We start from the raw sequence: 17,932 nt of genomic DNA on the forward strand, positions 1-17,932 counted from the left end.
TAGTAGCAGAAATTTTACAATTCCCTCAGTGTTACTTAGCCAGGGAAGGAAGAAGCAGTTGTCCCCCAGCAGCTAGATGTAGTTCCTGCCAATAGGCTTTGCAGGAATGCATCACCAACATACAACTGTGTTCATAGGAGATTTTAATCTACAAATTGATTAAATCAGCAGAAATAATGTGGAGGAGGAATTCATGGAATGTTTTCTTAGACCAAGACACTGAAAAGCAGATTAGAGAAAAAACTGTCCTGGACTGTGATGGTGCAATAAGAAAAGAATAATGGTTGTGTGTGATTATTTAAAAAAGACCAATGATGGCATGATAGAATTGATTCTTAAAAAAAATGAAGCAGGATCAGAAACTGGGATCCTGAATCTGAGCAAAGGAAATTATGAAAGTATTAGCAAACATGAGGAAATCTGCAGAAGCTGGAAATTCAAACAACACACACAAAATGCTGGTGGAACACAGCAGGCCAGGCAGCGTCTATAGGGAGAAGTGCTGTCGACATTTCAGGCCAAGATGTCGACAACGCTTCTCCCTATAGATGCTGCCTGGTCTGTTATGAAAGTATTAGGCTTGGGTTAGCTATGAAGCATTGAGGAATTTTACTAAATAGACTGATGGTGGATAGGTAATGAATAATATTTAAAGGATATATACATTAATCATTTCTGTTCAGCACAATGTTATGAAATTGGATTAATCTGAGGGTAATATAGGAAGTTAAGGATAGGGGAGAAATATAAAATTGTCAAAGAAAAAAAAGCAGCTGGTCTGATGATTGGAAGCAGTTTCCCATACAACAAATAACAGGAAGATTGTAGGGAACATAAAGGCTGAGTCTAAAGGCTTTTTAATGACAGTGGAATGAAACATATCCACTGAACATAGCAAACACACTTTTAAAATTTTTTGTGACACAGTGAGTCTTAGCTAATATATGAAGTGAATGGAAATATAGGTTTTCTACATTCAAAAAGTAGGTAAATAATAACTGGAAACAAAGAGATGACAGTACAATTCAACATGTACATTGGTTCATCTTTCACAAAGTATGAACAAATAACCTCACAGACATGTTTAGGAAAATAAGGGTATAGAGAGAGGGAAGAAGTCAAGGAAATCAATACTGGTAAAAAAAAAGTGCTAAGCAACCATTGGGGTTAGAGGCCAACAAATCCCAAGACTTTAAAATCTATATCACAGAGGACTAAAATAAGTGGCCCTGGGAACAGTGAGTGTGCTTGTGGTCGTATTTCAAGATTCTCTACTCTGAAGCCGTTCCTACAAATTGGAGGTGTAAAACATAAGCCCACTATTTAAAAATGAAGGGGAGAAACGCGGTAGATGACAGACACGTACACCTAATGTTGGCAATGAAAAAAAAATGGAATCAGCTTGCAGCTGACACAAAGCTGGGGGCGAATGTGAACTGTGAGTAGGATTCAAAAAGGCTCCAATGTGATTTAAATGCTGGTTAAGTGGACAGATGCTTATGCAGTTAACATTGATTAAAGTTATTCACATTGCTTGTAAACTCAGGGAGCTGGATTTTATTTCTTACTTATATCTGAAAGATGATAAATTGAGAAAAGATAAGGTGCCAGGAGACCTCAGTTTCCTTGTGCAACTGTTGTTTTCAGGTACAGAGGGCAGTTAGAAAGGCAAAAGTATATTGCCCATCAGTGCAGTAGTAAGGTTTTCTTGCTACAGCTGTACAGGATGTTCTTGCCATGGAAGGAGAGCTACACTGATCCTGGGATGGTGGGACTGATGTATGAGATTGGATCAGTTAGGCCTACATTCACTGGAGAGTAGCAGAATGAGAGAGGAAATGCATCAAAACCCATTAGTGTCTAACAGGAATAGGCGCATCAAGAAAACCAAGACCAGGGACGTTTTCTTTACAAAGAGGAGAGTGGAGGCCAAGACAGCAAATATATTCAAGGAGATATACTGTAGTTCTTAATACCAAATGGATTATGAGATATGGAGAGGAAATGAAAACAATCAAAATCGTGCTGAATGTGGAACAGACCTAAAAGGTCGAATAGCCCACTCTTGCTCCTATTTTCTGCATTGTCTGTTTAACTTGCTGCCTGCAGTTACAGCTTCAGCCAGAATCACTAGAAGTGGACATTTAGGTGATTGGAACCTACTTGTGTTTATAGAACTCTACCCTATTTCTCTGTAACATTTTGCATCTGAAATAAAAGTGGAAAGTGCGGGAAACACTCAGCAGTTCAGGCAGCATCTGTTAAGAAACAAAGACTTCATGTTTAATTTGGAAAGAATTTCTTTCAGTTCCTCCTAGAACTGATCTCTAGTTAGATTAATTTGCCTAGTGTTGCGAACAAGAAAAAGAAGGAACTACACTGGATTGTTGCCCACAGAATACCACAAGGCACAATACTGTAAGTAAAGATACACTGAAACACAGAACAGGATGAGGGCCACATATGAAGGGGTAATGAGTTGCAAATGTCACCCCCCTGACTGCCAGGAGAACTGCTAAATAATAAGAGGAAAGATTTGTGAATCTTTTTCATTTCTGAGGACATCTTCAAAAGGCATCCATCATTAATTTTATTTTTATTTAGAGATACGGCATAATAACAGGACGCTCCAGCCCAATGAGCCCCCACCACCCAATTGCATTCATATGACCAATTAACCTACTAACTTGTATGTCTTTGGAATATGGGAGGAAACCCACACAGTTAAAGAAGGGAACATACAAGCTCTTTAAAGACAGCAGTGGGAATTGAACCTGGGTCATTGGCATTGTAATAGCGTTACACTACCCACTATGCTACCATACCCTGAGGACCCACACCATCTAGGACATGCCCTCTTCTCATTACTACCATCAGAGAAGAGTTACAGGAGTCTGAAACAGCTTCTTCTCCTCTGCCATCAGATTTCTGAACAGTCCATAAACCCATGAATGCTACCTCATTATTTTGCTCTCTTTTTACATTGTTTATTTATATTTTTATATTTCTTATTGTAACATAGTAATTTCTTTTGTGTATTGCTCTGTATTGCTGCTGCAAAAATAATCACAACGTATGTCAATGATAATAAACCAGATTCTGATAACTGAAGATTGGCATCTTTTTCCTAAATAAAGTATAGTCAATCAAAAAAAGGACGTGTTTGCTGCTTCATGATCCATGCACAGGCTGAAGTGTTTCATCCTTTATGCTCTGAAATGTGTCGCAGGTACTACGAAACAGGCAGCATTATGCCTGGAGTCATTGGTGGCTCAAAACCAAAGGTTGCGACGCCAACTGTGGTGGAGAAGATAGCAGAATACAAGCGGCAGAATCCTACAATGTTTGCATGGGAGATTCGGGACCGATTGCTTGCAGAAGGAATATGTAATAATGACACGGTACCCAGTGTCAGCTCCATTAATAGGTATGAATTGTAAGCTGTTATATTCAGGCTAAGCATATCTCTGTTTTTCAAAGAATTTTGTACTTAGGCAGATGAAGAATGTAAGAATATGGAATTTTCTGTTTATTATCAACCGATGTGTGAATATCAACCAATAAAGCAAGGCAGCTAATACTCCACACTGCACGGCACTCCCAGTCAGAGATAGATACAAAATAAAGTCTTCATTACACTAAATTCTCTTGCTTTTTCTCACTTATCCTATTGAAAAGTGTGTGCTTGAACTGAATTGTACTTGGTTGTGTTGAATATTTACTGATACTGTCTAGATTTGTGGTTACGGTACTATCTGTGGCCGTGGACCATAGCTCAGTGGGGATTTGAAGACTGTGGAGGAGTGAATTTGAAAATAATGATACCAGGGAGATTTATTCTGGCAAGTTTAATTGAAAATAAAATTAGAGAGTGGTCTTGACATGGAATCACTTTGACCTGGTTCCAAAAGGATTAGAAGTCGGGTTCTAATGGTCCTTGTTCATGCTGGTTGCAGTCCACATAGAGGTAAATAATCCACTCTACATAGCAGCAGTGCTTTTTGCTGCTAATGAAGCAGGTTTGATGATGAATGGGTAGATGGGATTGGCAAAAACTTAGAAAGAAGAAATAAACAGCAACAGAATAAGGAAAAGCAGCTTGTTAAGGAAAGAAAAAGGAGTGATGAGTTAAATGTTATGCTTTTCTGCTTTGTTTACAGAATTATAAGAACCAAAGTTCAACAACCATTTCATCTACCTCTTGAAGACCATTCTGGGACAAGACTCAGTCCTGGACACACTTTGGGTGAGTAAACACAAGTCAGAATATGCTCTGGGATGTTGTTTGTCTCATGACTTTGTTCAATTAATTTGTTCCAGTACATTCTATGAAGAATAGTGTTCTGTAAGATCCACATCTTCATATCTTAATTACATCACACAACAAGTTTCATGACATATAATAAAGACAATAAATTCACAAAGATGAGGCTAATTTTCATGCTCTGATTTTCTCTATATTATATTCACTAACAGCGGTATTTTAAATTGTGTGTGGGGGTGGATTGCTGAATATTTAACACTATCCTGCAGTGAGGCAAATTTAGCTACATTCTGTGGTTTGTAGGGCTGATTCTCAACTCACTAGCAGATTAAAGGACCTTTGCTTGTGAAGTTTGAAAGTATCATTGCACCCAGGGCTGCATCATAAAATCATTGACACAGCATAGAAACTTGCCTTTCAGCCCATTGTCTGCATCATCCATTAAACTCCAATTTTTACATTAATCCTACTGTAACCTATTCCATTCTCACCACATTTCCATCTACTTCCCCAGATTCTACCACTTCTCAATGTGCAGAACCCCAAATGATCATTTGTAAATATTTTTATGGTCACTTTTCTCAGTGCATCTATAACTGAACTGATTCTGTGTATTTCAGAGCCCCCACCACCACCACCACCCCCAGCTCTGCCTCTGAACATTCCCACATCTCTTCATTCCTTCCCTCCCTTCCATTTAGAAACAGAGCTCAGAAATCTCTTTTTGGAACTTCCTTCTGAACCCATCCACCCTTTGCCACTTCCACCTCACTCCATTAATAGCTGTGAAAAACCCTTTTCCTTTCAAGCATTCTTTCAGTAAAACTAGCCAATTTGGTTCATTGTTGCCTTTTTGAAACATCTGGCGTTGATGGAAACATCAGAGAGAAGAGCTTACAAGTGCTAGAATGGGACTGATGGGAATGTTCTGAGAAACAGCATAGACTTGATAAACAAAATAGTTTAATTCTCTGTTGTTATAGAGATGGTAGAAGTAGACATCCATAACTCTTTGCTAGATAAATGCATTATTTTTATGGATTGACATTATCGACGCCTAAAATTACGCAGGCTAGGTTACCAATAAACTCAGCAATCATGAAGGGATGTTGATGGCATTTTTCCTAATATAACCTTAATTATATTTTTGTGCCCTTACTGATTGACCAAGGACAGTAGGCATCACCAACTCATGCTTAGTTCTGGTGCTCCTTTCAGAATGGATGAATATGTTGGCAATATTGGCTCAATGGCATTATGAAGCACTGAGGTTTATGTATGTCATTTATAACTAGCACCCAGATTCAGAATCAGTTTTAATATCACTGGCATATGTCATGAAATCATATATATGTCCTGTAAAATATATGTATAAATAAAATTGAATAAGTAGTACAAAATAGAAATAAAAAGTAGTGAGGTAGCATTCATGGGTTCAATGTCCATTCAAAATCAGATGGCAGAGGAAAAGAAGTTGCTCCTGAATCGTTGAGTGTGTACCTTCAGGCTTCTGTACCTCCATCCTGATGGTAGCGATGAGAAAAAAGGCACGTCCTGGGTGATGGGAATCCTTATTTATGGACACCGCTTTTTTGAGACATTGGTCCTTAAAGATGTCCTGGATACTATGGAGGCTAGTGCCCATGATGGAGCAAACTAAGTTTACAAATCTCTGTGGCTATTTCAATCTTGTGCAGTAGCCGCTCCATACCAGAAATTTCAAACCAAATCTCCTCAAACTCTTAATGAAATATAGCTGCTGTTGTATGTAACTACATTGATATGTTGGGTCCAGGTTAGATCCTCAGAGATACTGACATCCTGGAACTTGAAATTGCTCACTCTTTTCACTTCTGATTCCTCTATGAGGACTGGTGTATGTTCCATCATCTTACCCTTTCTGAAGTCCACAATCAGTGGACTTCTTTGGTCTCACTGATGTTGAGTGCAAGGTTGTTGCTGTGACACCACTCAACTAGTTGATATATCTTGCTTCTGTACACCCTCTTGTCATCATCAGAAACTCTGCCAACAATAATTGTATTGTCAGCAAAGTTATAGATGGCACTTGAGTTGTACCTAGCCACATGGGTGTAGAGAGAGTAAAGCAGTAGGAAACCGTACGTCCCTGAGGTGCGCCAATCTTGATCGTCAGTGAGGTGGAGATGTTATTTGCAATCTGTCCAGATTTGGCCTTCCAGTTAGAAAGTTGAGAATTCAGTTGCAAAGAGAGATACAGAAGGCCAGGTTCTGGAGCTTTTTTAAAAATCAGAACTGTAGGAATGATTGTGATAAATGCTGAGTTTTTTTATTAAACAAAATATACTTTATTCAAAAATAAAATTATATACAACAACCATTCAATGACTTTCAATTCTTTACAATTATTACCATTACTATTTTAACATCTTCAAAATTCAAAATTTTGCCACCCACATGGCACTCTGTTCTTTCATATTTACATTCAGTGGGGTATACCCCCAACCCCCCTACCCCTCAACTCCCATGGGAGAAGAACCCTAGACTGTGGAAATGCTGAGTTGTAGACATTGGTACTGTCCAGGTGATCCAAGGCTGTATGACGAGCTAATGAGATTGTATCCACCGTCGACCTATTGTGGTGATAGGCAAATTGTAGTGGGTCCAGATCCTTCCTAAGATAGGAGTTAATGCTAGCCATAGCATTTCATCACCGTAAATGTGAGTGGTACTGGACAATAGTCATTGGGGCAACTCACCCAATCAACCATTATGCAAAACTGTCCAATGGAAAAATGCATTGCCTCAGGGGACTGAATGGCCTATTTTCAAGCTGTACAATTTTATGACACCTATAATAGTGAGTTTTACAAACTGATTCCATAATTATGCTGAATTCACTACAGTCAACTTGGTAGATAATAGGTTGCATACAGTTGTTGTCAGTATCCTGGAATAGGAAGACTAAGCAAGCTCTTATTTTGATTTCAATACAGTGAATCTTGGATAAAGTGAAAGTCTCCTGTGGTCAAGATTAGCTGCAGCCATAAAGTTTGCTATAAATTTACTACCCTTTAAAGAATCAGTATTTAGGCTCACTGATACTTGATTGATTGGGTAAATGAATAATCTTGATCTTTAATTTTGTTGTTTTTTCCTCCTCCAGTGCCCAACTCAACAGTTACACCCCCAGAATCTCCTCCACCCAGTGATTCCCTGGGTTCATCCTATTCCATTAATGGTCTTCTTGGGATTGTACAATCCAGTAATGAAACCAAAAGGAAACTGGCTGAAAGTAAGAAAACCAGACTGAGTCTCGATTGAAATGGTGCTGATTCTACGATAATTCTCAGCCTGATCACAAACTACTGCTGAGTTTTGTTTTGTTTTTTTTTAAAAGATTTTAGATGTTTGTAAACACCGCATTGCTAATGTGATTTTTTTCATGATGTGATGTAGTGCCATGAAATAATCATTAGTAAACCATAGCTGGACAAGATGGGGATTTAATATCTTAGCCAGGTTATTCTGACTAGGGTTGACATCATTTCTCTGAAGAGCTAAGCTTCAACTGAACAGGAACAGTGTTGGGATCACAGCCTGATATCCAATAAATTTTGAATCTTTATTATCTAATTTCTGTAGAAAATAGAAGATACTAGATAAATTAACATCTATCTTGTAAAAGTAAAAGATGCAACAGGTGCTAGAACTCTATAGGCTGCTCTGCTATTGGATACTGCATTTTCTGTTTTGAAAACTGGCCTTTTCAGTGCCCAGGTTTCACTTTAGAAATTCCTTTGCAGCTCCATCAAAATCTAAATTGGTTCATAGCAAAACATGTGGTAATTCCAGTTGCTGGTTAAAGTATAATTTTTGTCTTTGATTGGAAGTATTCATTCTTGTTCATTATTTATAATCAAAACATATATGTAACCCTCTGCTAAAAACTTTAGACAGGCTGATAAATTACTTGATTAATGCCTAGGACATTAGGAATAGAAGTTGACTATTTAACTCCTAGGATGTGATGAGCTATTCAATGAGATCACAGTTGTTTTGTTATACTTATGTCCTTATCTCATATACGCTAATGGTTTAAGTTAACACAATTCAATTTCATTGTTAAATGATCAGGTTACCCTGTACTGTTTATTTGTGGGAGAGACTTCCATGTCTACTGTCCTTTGCCAACTAACAATATACTTTATCAAAGCTCTCTAATTTATTTAATTTTACTTTTATTTCTTACTACTTCCCAATATGAATGATTCAGCAACTAGACAAATCTTCTTTATAAAGAGGTACAAAGAATGAAGACATTCTTGTCATCCTAGGTGCTGTCTTGTCATTTGGCCATTGATGCCAAGGGCCTTCATCTCATTTCACAACTTCCTTTCAGACCAATTCTCTGATGTAGTCAGAAGCTGAGAGATTGTGATAAAATGTAAAGCAGCATCAATGGACATTTGTTGATGAATAAATTACTTGTTAGTGCTTTCAACAAGCCCTTCCATTACTTCTCTGAGACTGAGAGTAGACCGATATGGCTGAATTTAGTTGGAATAAAAATAGAGCATGTTGGAAGTACACAAGTCACACAACAGCCATAGAGAGAAAATCACAATTAATGTTGATAGCTTGACGTGTGAGTATTTTCTTTATGCTCTTGTTCCATCTAGTTATAGTACCATCAACATAACCTCAATCTCACACGTGATGGAAGCTATGCCCTTCAGGATTCATCCATGTTGGTAGTGAACCATGAATTTCCCTGCTCAGAGTAATTAATGCGTACTCTATGCTGATTTATCAATGCATTTTATTGACCTACCAGCTCATAACCAGCAGGAGCTTTCCATCCTCACAATACTTTCATGAGGTCTGGTATTATTGTTGAGGACTCTTACGGCCTATTTATCAAATGCATACCAATGTGAGGCATCTTTAATACATCTGTGAAGCTGGTGGGCCAGGGTATTACAAGGGATGTAATGGAGGAGTCTGGCATATTGTCTTTAAAGCATAGTTCTGTGAATGGATGCATCAGACTGTTGCTTGATTAGTCCCACTACCTTAGTGAGACAACATTCTCTAGGATGCTTGTCACAAGGATTCTGCAAAGTCAGTAATGTCCCAGACCATGGCTGAAAGGAATGTTGGATGTTTTGTTTGGTTTTATTCTGCTTTAACATTCCGCTGCATGATATAACCAAGAGGCTCACTAGAGAACTTCATAGGATAGTTAAGAATTTTTTTCCAGAGTTGAACAAATCTAAATTGTATATACAACTGGATTGAAGGTGAATGCTTGTACATATTTGTGTGCTGAGCTCCAAATCATCATCAATTGCAAACAAAGGTCCCTTACTGACCTGTCCCTGCCATATAGGGATGCCTTCTAATAATAAAGATGCATGCAAAAGTCTGGAAAAAAGTGATCAAATCCCATATTTCAAGAATCATCTCAGCATCAATAGGCATGGATGATGAGATTTTCCAACATTTTTAATGCACAACATTTGACTGGCTAAGGAAAAGGGTCTTTGAAGATCAAGACCTCAAACCAACACAAAACTCATGGTCTGCAGAGCAGCAGTAATGCCCATACTTCAGATACCTGGACTATCTAAAACAGGCATCTCAAGACGGTGGAGAAATTGTCAATGATTCCTCCACAAATTTCTCCAAATTCACTGGAAGGATAAACAAACCAACATCGGAGCCCTTTTCCAGGCCAATATTCCAGGACATACATCCTAGTTACACTCAGTCAACCCTGTAGGGCAGGTGATATGATTTGTGTACATGATACCAAACTCCCAAGATAAACCCTATTCCAAGCTCCACTGTGGGAAGAGATTACAATATAGAAAGAGGAAAAGATTCAAGGATGTTCTTCAAGTGTTCTCAAATAATTGCAACATCCACACTTTTGGGAATCTCTGTCCTCCAGCTGCTCAAAGTAGACATGAAGCATTTAGCATGGTATCAAGAGCCTCAATGGCATGCCAACTTCAATAGCAAAAGGAGTGTACTAGCTTACAAACTAGATGAATAACTACCCTATCAGGGATCTCCTGAACCACTTGTGGAAAAATCAGTGATTTGCAGATTGATCTCATCAGTCACCTCTAAACCCACAAAATTAGAGTGGACACAAGTCATCCTTGATCCTAAGGACTGTCTAAAAAGACAGGACTATGGATTTGGAGTCACTGCTTACCCAAGCCAGGTAAGGAGAGCAAATTCCTCCCATGCCCCTCTCCAAAGAAATTAGTGAACCAAATGGCTTTTGACCATGCTGGCAATTTCATGATCCTTTTTACTGAAACTAGTATTTTTTTCAAAGAGCATAACAATTTATGATACTGAAGGTCATTTGGCATTTGAATCAGTGCTGGTCAACAAAGAGCCACCAAGCCTATTTTCACCTTTTCCAACTATGTGTGTAGCTCTGTTAGTTGCAGCTTTTCAGGGATTTCTTTCTTTACCTGCTTTCCAGGTAGTGAAATCCACAAGCAGGGTTAAAATTATTTTCCTTATTTTTCACATAATTACTTTAAATCAATGCTCCTTGGTTTTTGACCCCCAAGAAAAGAGGTAGGTCCTTCCTATTTACTTAGGACCCTCACAATTTGATACACTGGCTAAAATTAACCTCCAGTCCCAAATGGAATAATCTTAGCCTATCCAATATTTTATTATATGTAACATTTTCCAATTCTGAAATGGAGTAGCAAGAACTGTAAGCAATACTCAAGCTGCGGCCTAATGAATATTGTACTCATTTCATGCCTGGCTTTATATTCTATATTTTGGCTAATAAAGGAAATCATCCAATTTGCCTTTTTAAATTACCCGATCTACCTGTTCAGTTATTTTTAATTATTTGTGGATGTACACTTCAAGGTAACTCTACTCCTCTGCACCTCTACTCCATTTATTTGGAGTACAGTGAGCAGTTTTGAGCCTTTTATCTGAGAAAGGAATTGTTGGCATTGGAGATGGTCCAGAGGAGGTTCAGAAGAATGATCCCGGAAATGAAAGGGTTGATGCATAAGGAGCATTTGATGGCTCAGGCCCTGTACCCCCTGGAATTTTGAAGAATGAGGGGGATTTCATTGAAGCCTCATTAACCGGCCTAAGTAGAATGGATGTGGAGAGGATGTTTCCAATAGTGTGGGGGGGGGGGGAGGATCTAGGACTGGGGGTACAGCCTCAGAGTACAAGGATGTCCTTTTAGAACAGATGAGGAGGAATTTCTTTAGCCAGAGGTTAGTGAATCTGTGGAATTCATTGCCAAGGAAAGCCGTGGAGTCCAAGTCACTGTGGATAGTTACAGCAGAGGTTGATAGGTTCTTGATTAGTAAGGACATCAAAGGTTACAGGGAGATGACAGGAAAATGGGGTTCAGGAGGAAAATAAATTAGCCATGATGAAATGGTGGAGCAGACTTGATTTGCCACAACAAGTAATTCTACTCCATTGTCTTATGGTCTTACTGTATGTTCCTTTATCATGTTGCATCTTTCCAAATGCATTATCTGACACTATATTTTCTCCTAAAATCAAAAGCTTTCCTTTTCCTTGTTAACCACACTGCAACTTTCACCTTATTTAAGTCTAGATTAAATAGTCTACCAACTAATGGCAGTTTTGAACTTATTTTGTTAATGCGTGTCCCTGGATTTTTGCCCTCTGTGCACTATTCTGAAAACCTTAAGCATATAGACATTAAGAAAAAGGATGTGCTGGAGCTTTTGGAAAACATCAAGTTGGATAAGGCACCAGGAATGGATGAAATAAACCCCAGGCTACTATGGGAGGCGAGGGAGGAGAATGATGAGTCTCTGGAAATGACCTTTGCATCATCAATAGAGACAAGAGAGGTTCTGGAGGACTGGAGGGTTGCAGATATTGTTCCCTTATTTGAGAAAGGGAGTAGAGATAGCCCAGGAAATTATAGACCAGTGAGTCTTATTTCAGTGGTTGGTAAGTTGATGGAGAAGATCCTGAGAGGCAGGATTTATGAACATTTGGAGAGGGATAATATGATTAGGAATAGTCAGCATAGCTCTGTCTGATTAATTTTTTTGAGGATGTGATTAAACGCATTAATGAAGGTAGGGCAGTAGATGTAGTGTATATGGATTTCAACAAGGCATTTGATAAGGTACCCCATGAAAGGCTTATTGAGAAAGTAAGGAGGCATGGGACCCAAGGGGACCTTGCTTTGTGGATCCAGAATCGGCTTGCCCACAGAAAGCAAACAGCAGTTGTAGATGGGTCATATTCTGCATAGAGATCATTGACCAGTGGTGTGCCTCAGGAACCTGATTTGGGACCCCTTCTCTTCGTGATTTTTATAAATGACCTGGATGAGGAAATGGAAGAATGGATTAGTAAATTTGCTGAGGTTGGTGGTGTTGTGTATAGTGTGGAGGGCTGTCAGAAGTTACAGTGGGACATTGATAGGATGCAAAACTGGATTGAGAAGTGACAGATGAGTTTAACCCAGATAAGTGTAAGGTGGTTCATTTTGGTAGGTCAAATATGATGGCATAATATAGTATTAATGGTAAGAATCTTGGCAGTGTGGAGGATCAGAGGGATCTTGAGGTCCGTGTCCATAGGACACTCAAAGCTACTGCGCAGGTTGACTGTGTGGTTAAGAAGGCATATTGGTGCATTGGCCTTCATCAACTGTGGGATTGAGTTAATGAGCCGAGAGGTAAAGTTACAGTTATATTGGACCCTGGTCAGACCCCACTTGGAGTACTGTGTTCAGTTCTGGTTACCTCACTACAGGAATGGTGTGGAAAATATAGAAAGGGTGCAGAGGCGACTTACAAGGATGTTGCCTGGATTGGGGAGTATGCCTTATGAGAATAGGTTGAGTGAAGTTGGCCTTTTCTTCTTGGAGAGACGAAGGATGAGAGGTGACCTGATAGAGGTGTATAAGATGATGAGAGGCATTGATGATGTGGATAGTCAGAGGCTTTTTCCCAGGGCTGAAATGGATGACACCAGTGCACAGTTTTAAGATGTTTGGAAGTAGGTACAGAGGAGATGTCAGGGGTAAGCTTTATTTCGCAGAGCGGTGAGTGCATGGAATGGACTGCCAGTGATGGTGGTGGAGGCGCCTATTGGAGACAATAGGGTCTTTTTTTTAACTCTACAGCACAGTACATGTCCTTCAGCCCTCCATGTTGTGCCGACCCATATAATCCTTAAAAAAAAGTACTGAACCCACACTACCCCATAACCCTTAATTTTTCTTTCATCCATGTGCCTGTCCAAGAGGCTCTTAAATACCCCTAATGTCTTAGCCTCCATCACCATTCCTGGCAAGTCATTCCAGGCACTCACAGCCCTCTGTGTAAAAAAACTTACCCCTGATGTCTCCCCTAAACCTCCCTCCCTTAATTTTGTACATATGCCCTCTGGTGTTTGCTATTGGTGCCCTGGGAAACAGGTACTGACTATTCACCCTATCTATACCTCTCATAATCTTGTAGACCTCTATCATGTCCCCTTCTACGCTCCAAATAGAAAAGTCCCAGCTCTGCTAACCTTGCTTCATATGACTTGTTCTCCAAACCAGGCAACATCCTGGTAAATCTCCTCTGCACCCTCTCCATAGCTTCCACATCCTTCCTATAATGAGGTGACCAGAATTGAACACAATACTCTAAGTGCAGTCTCACCAGAGATTTGTAGAGTTGCAACATGACCTCTCTACTCTTGAACTCAATCCCCCTGTTAATGAAGCCTAGTATCCCATAGGCCTTCTTAACTACCCTATCAACCTGTGCAGCAACCTTGAGGGATGTATGGATTTGAACCCCAAGGACCATTAATCCTGTACTCAGTCTTCTGGTTTGTCCTTCCAAAATGCATCACCTCACACTTGTCCAGATTGAACTCCATCTGCCATTTTTCTGTCCAACTCTGCAGCCTGTCTATATCCTTTTGTAAACTTCGACAACCTACAGCTCCATCCACAACTCCTCCAATCTTAGTGTCATCCACAAACTTACTCACCCATCCTTCTGCCTCCACATCCAAGTCATTTAAAAAATCACAAATAGCAGGAGTCCCAGGACATTCCCTGCAGCACTCCACTAGTCACAAACCTCCAGGCAGAATACTTTCCTTCCACAACTACCCTCTGCTTTCTTCCTTTAAGCCAATTTTCTTTTATCCAAAAGACTCTTAAGAGACTCTTTGATAGGTACACGGAGCTTAGAAAAATAGAGGGCTATGGGTAACCCTAGGTAATTTCTAAACTCAGTACATGTTCGGCACAGCATGTATCGTGTTGTTGGTTTTCTATGTTTCTATTCTATGCAGTAAACCCCAGTACACCAACCCTCCTAAAAATACTGCTAGCTTGCAGTAATCTTTGGGTTCTCCACACCCCCTTGCCCGAAATAATTGATAGCTGGTGAGGTCAGCTGTAATATTTATGTGACCAGCCTTCCCAAAATCAGCTTAGTTAGCTTTCTGTAGCATCGATAATTGCATTTAACAACTGACCTAATGGGGCTATAATTAGGATGTCATTAGAAGAATGGAGCACAAAGCAATCACATTAGACAAATAAAGAACAGAGATGGTTTGTCTTCATTTTTTAGACAAGGTGGTGATGATTCATGGGGAATTAGCAGACTAATGATTATGCTATGCACCTATTGTCTTTATGAAACATGCTTGACCATCTTAAAATGCTGAGTTGGTGCTCCTGACTCTGTACCTGAGGAAGGACAGACTGGTTTTGGAGTCAGTGCAGCGTAGATGTAAAGTCATTTCCAGAGGGTTGCTCAATGAGAAACAATTGACGAAGCTGGGCACATACTTAATGGTGTTTCAGAAAGGGAAGATGGTGCTGGAGATATATGGCCATGTTTTGCGGGTAGCTTAAAGAACTACAAGATACTTTACTAGATATACTTCTGAATTATGATCATTGCCTGTAATTTCCCAATATTGTCCCCCACATGGGGCAGTGGGAGTTTCTAAGGGGCGATAGATATAAACAGTTGGTTGGGGGGGGGGTGCTCGGTAGCAAGAGGGGCAGCTGAGGGATCACAGGCCTAATTTAAGAAATGAATTACTTATAAGTATTTGAACCCCAGTGCCTCATTATTGATTACAATGATCATGCTCAACTATGCTCAACCGTTGTTCTCTTAGGCTTTGTTTGAAGCATCTTATAGTTGTTGAAAAGCTAAGTGACACTCCTGTATATGGCATATCATGAGAAATCTGGACTGAAGAAATTGTGTTATTTCTGGGCCTAGAACGCACATTATTGTCATTAACTACTGTAGTACAGTGTTAGCTAGCCGATTCCCATACTATAATCACACAGTTGAGCAGGTTGTCGAGTAATTTTTTCAAAGAGAAGGACATTCCACTCACCAACATTCAAACCTGACACAGAACTGCAAACTAATACAGAAGGCGATTTAATCAGCGTTTGCTCTCAAATACCCATGCTGGTTCTATGAATCTTTTTACTCTTTATTCTTTAATAACATAACTAATTTTTAAAAATGGTATTATTGAACTTGTTTCCCAATCTTTTCAGATGGTACATTCCACATCCAATGAACTCAATGTGGAAAATGTAAATAATAATTGCTTGTGCGACATCCTTTTGAATGTTATTTGAAATCCATATACACTGCATCTGGGGCTGTTTTACAGGGAACTGGCAAGAATTATCTCAGACCTTTAAGAAGAATTTCTTAAAGCTCAGAGGTAATGGTTTGAAGCAATGAATTAAGAGCATACATGTTAAACAAATAGACATAAAATTAAGGTGATTTAAGGAGTGTTAAAATTTCAAGTCAAGTTTATGGTCATGTGCACAAGTATGGTAAGGTAGAGGTACAATGAAAAACCTGCTTGCAGCGGCATCATAGGCACTTAGATTCAGACAACATACAAAACTTAAATTATACAAAGAGTGAAGAGAGAAAAAACTGCAAAACAAGACAATAGACACAAGAGGTTACAGTATATCAGGCGAATAACAGCACAGAAGCATGTATAATTCATGTCAATACAGACCACAGAGATGACAGATTTTAGTATTAATGTGAATCAAATTGAAAATTGGATCACTGAGCTTTATATAATATTGTTTAGGCACAATAAATGCACATTATTTACTTCCATTTGCAGGCGAGGAAGATATTTGTGTGATCAGTGCTGACTCCCAGAGTAGTAGTGGGGGCCCTCGGAAACAACTCCGCACCGAGGCTTTTGCCCAACATCTTGAAGCCCTGGATTGTGCCTTTGAACGGCAGCATTATGCAGAGGTCTTTGCAGCTGCCAGTCACACCAAGGGAGAGCAGGTGAGTGAAGAACAGCCAGCACTCTTGGCACTGTGTTTGAAGTCGTGGTTAACTACTGAAATTCAAAATATACCATTGTGCAGAAATTTATTACACCAGGATGCATGTCCTACGTGAACTCAGTTAAACTAGCTGCTCACCATTCCACTCACTTGATATGTGTGTTTTTGAGACAGCAGTTATCAGGATAAATTGGTGAAGTATATTTTTTCAGATTAAAGGTCATCTGTTCTTCTTCCTCATGGAGCACTGTTCCAAATTATTCAGCTAAATAGTTGCAATAAAGGTTCTGAGATCTCAGTATATACAGACATCAGAAAGAACTGGGGAAAGTGAGTAATCTTGTCTAAAGCTAGAACAGGATATGATTGAAATGGAAAGTTGGGTAGAATTTTGGCAGTGAAAACTTAACAAGTGTGGTAAATAGTGTACCAAGCAGCATTTACAGCTGAATGTGGCTGTAATTGCTTTAAACTGTCTTTGGCACATGAAGCAATTATTGAGGATCAGAGTTTTCTTGAAGCCTGTGAGTAGTAAATTTTTGAGAGGCATTTATACAGATACAGATGCATCGAAGAATATGGAGTTAATGCAGGCAAGTGCAATTATTATAGATGATGATTGGCATAGACGTGGTGAGCTGTAGGGCCTATTTCTATGTTGTAAAACATAAGCTGCAATCTTGTTGTGCTACTCATATTCCAGACTCCTCTGTATCCACTTTCAACCTTAAGTAATGGAATGGATGAAGGGAAGCCAAGTTTGTCCTCTTCCGCCACCCCAGTAGGCAGGAATATCTCTGGATCACAGGGCTACTCAGTAGTGACAGGTGAGTATGTTTGTAGAGGGCTCAATGTTATGTTCAAACAACTAAATGGGAAAATATGGAAATGATTGTAAGGCAGAGAACTAAACACTAAGTGCCTTATAAATTGCAATATACTGTATACTATATACCCTACATAGTATATATGGTCTTCATTTTAGATTCCCTTCAAACCTTCTTTGCACAGAGATTAAAGAATAGCTTATTTGTCACATGTACATTGAAACATACTGTACAGTGAAATTAACTGTTTGCATCAAAATCCAACACAGTCCAAAGATATGCTGGGGGCATCTCGCAAGTGTTGCCATGCTTCTGGCATCAATATAGCATGCTCACAACTTACTAACCCTAACCAGATCAACATAGCATGCTCACAACTTACTATCCATAACCAGTTTGGAATGTGGAAGGAAACCAGAGCACCCAAAGAAACCCACACAGTCATGGGGAGAATGTAAAAAACTCCTTACAGACACTATGGGAATTGAACCC

General features: G+C 39.3%; 1 protein-coding gene across 6 annotated transcripts in view; it reads left to right on the forward strand.

The window, feature by feature from the left end:
* Positions 1 to 17,932, forward strand: part of LOC132391293 (paired box protein Pax-8-like) — a 59,511-nt gene that overhangs the window by 30,858 nt on the left and 10,721 nt on the right. For all 6 annotated transcript variants that reach the window (XM_059964265.1, XM_059964309.1, XM_059964301.1 and 3 more), the window contains 5 exons: positions 3,230 to 3,427; positions 4,161 to 4,246; positions 7,410 to 7,538; positions 16,439 to 16,611; positions 17,317 to 17,440. In XM_059964265.1, the coding sequence (XP_059820248.1) occupies positions 3,230 to 3,427; positions 4,161 to 4,246; positions 7,410 to 7,538; positions 16,439 to 16,611; positions 17,317 to 17,440 (710 nt within the window). The remainder of the gene's footprint in view (positions 1 to 3,229; positions 3,428 to 4,160; positions 4,247 to 7,409; positions 7,539 to 16,438; positions 16,612 to 17,316; positions 17,441 to 17,932) is intronic.

This window comes from Hypanus sabinus, chromosome 1 (assembly GCF_030144855.1).
Source record: "Hypanus sabinus isolate sHypSab1 chromosome 1, sHypSab1.hap1, whole genome shotgun sequence".
NCBI lineage: Eukaryota > Metazoa > Chordata > Chondrichthyes > Myliobatiformes > Dasyatidae > Hypanus > Hypanus sabinus.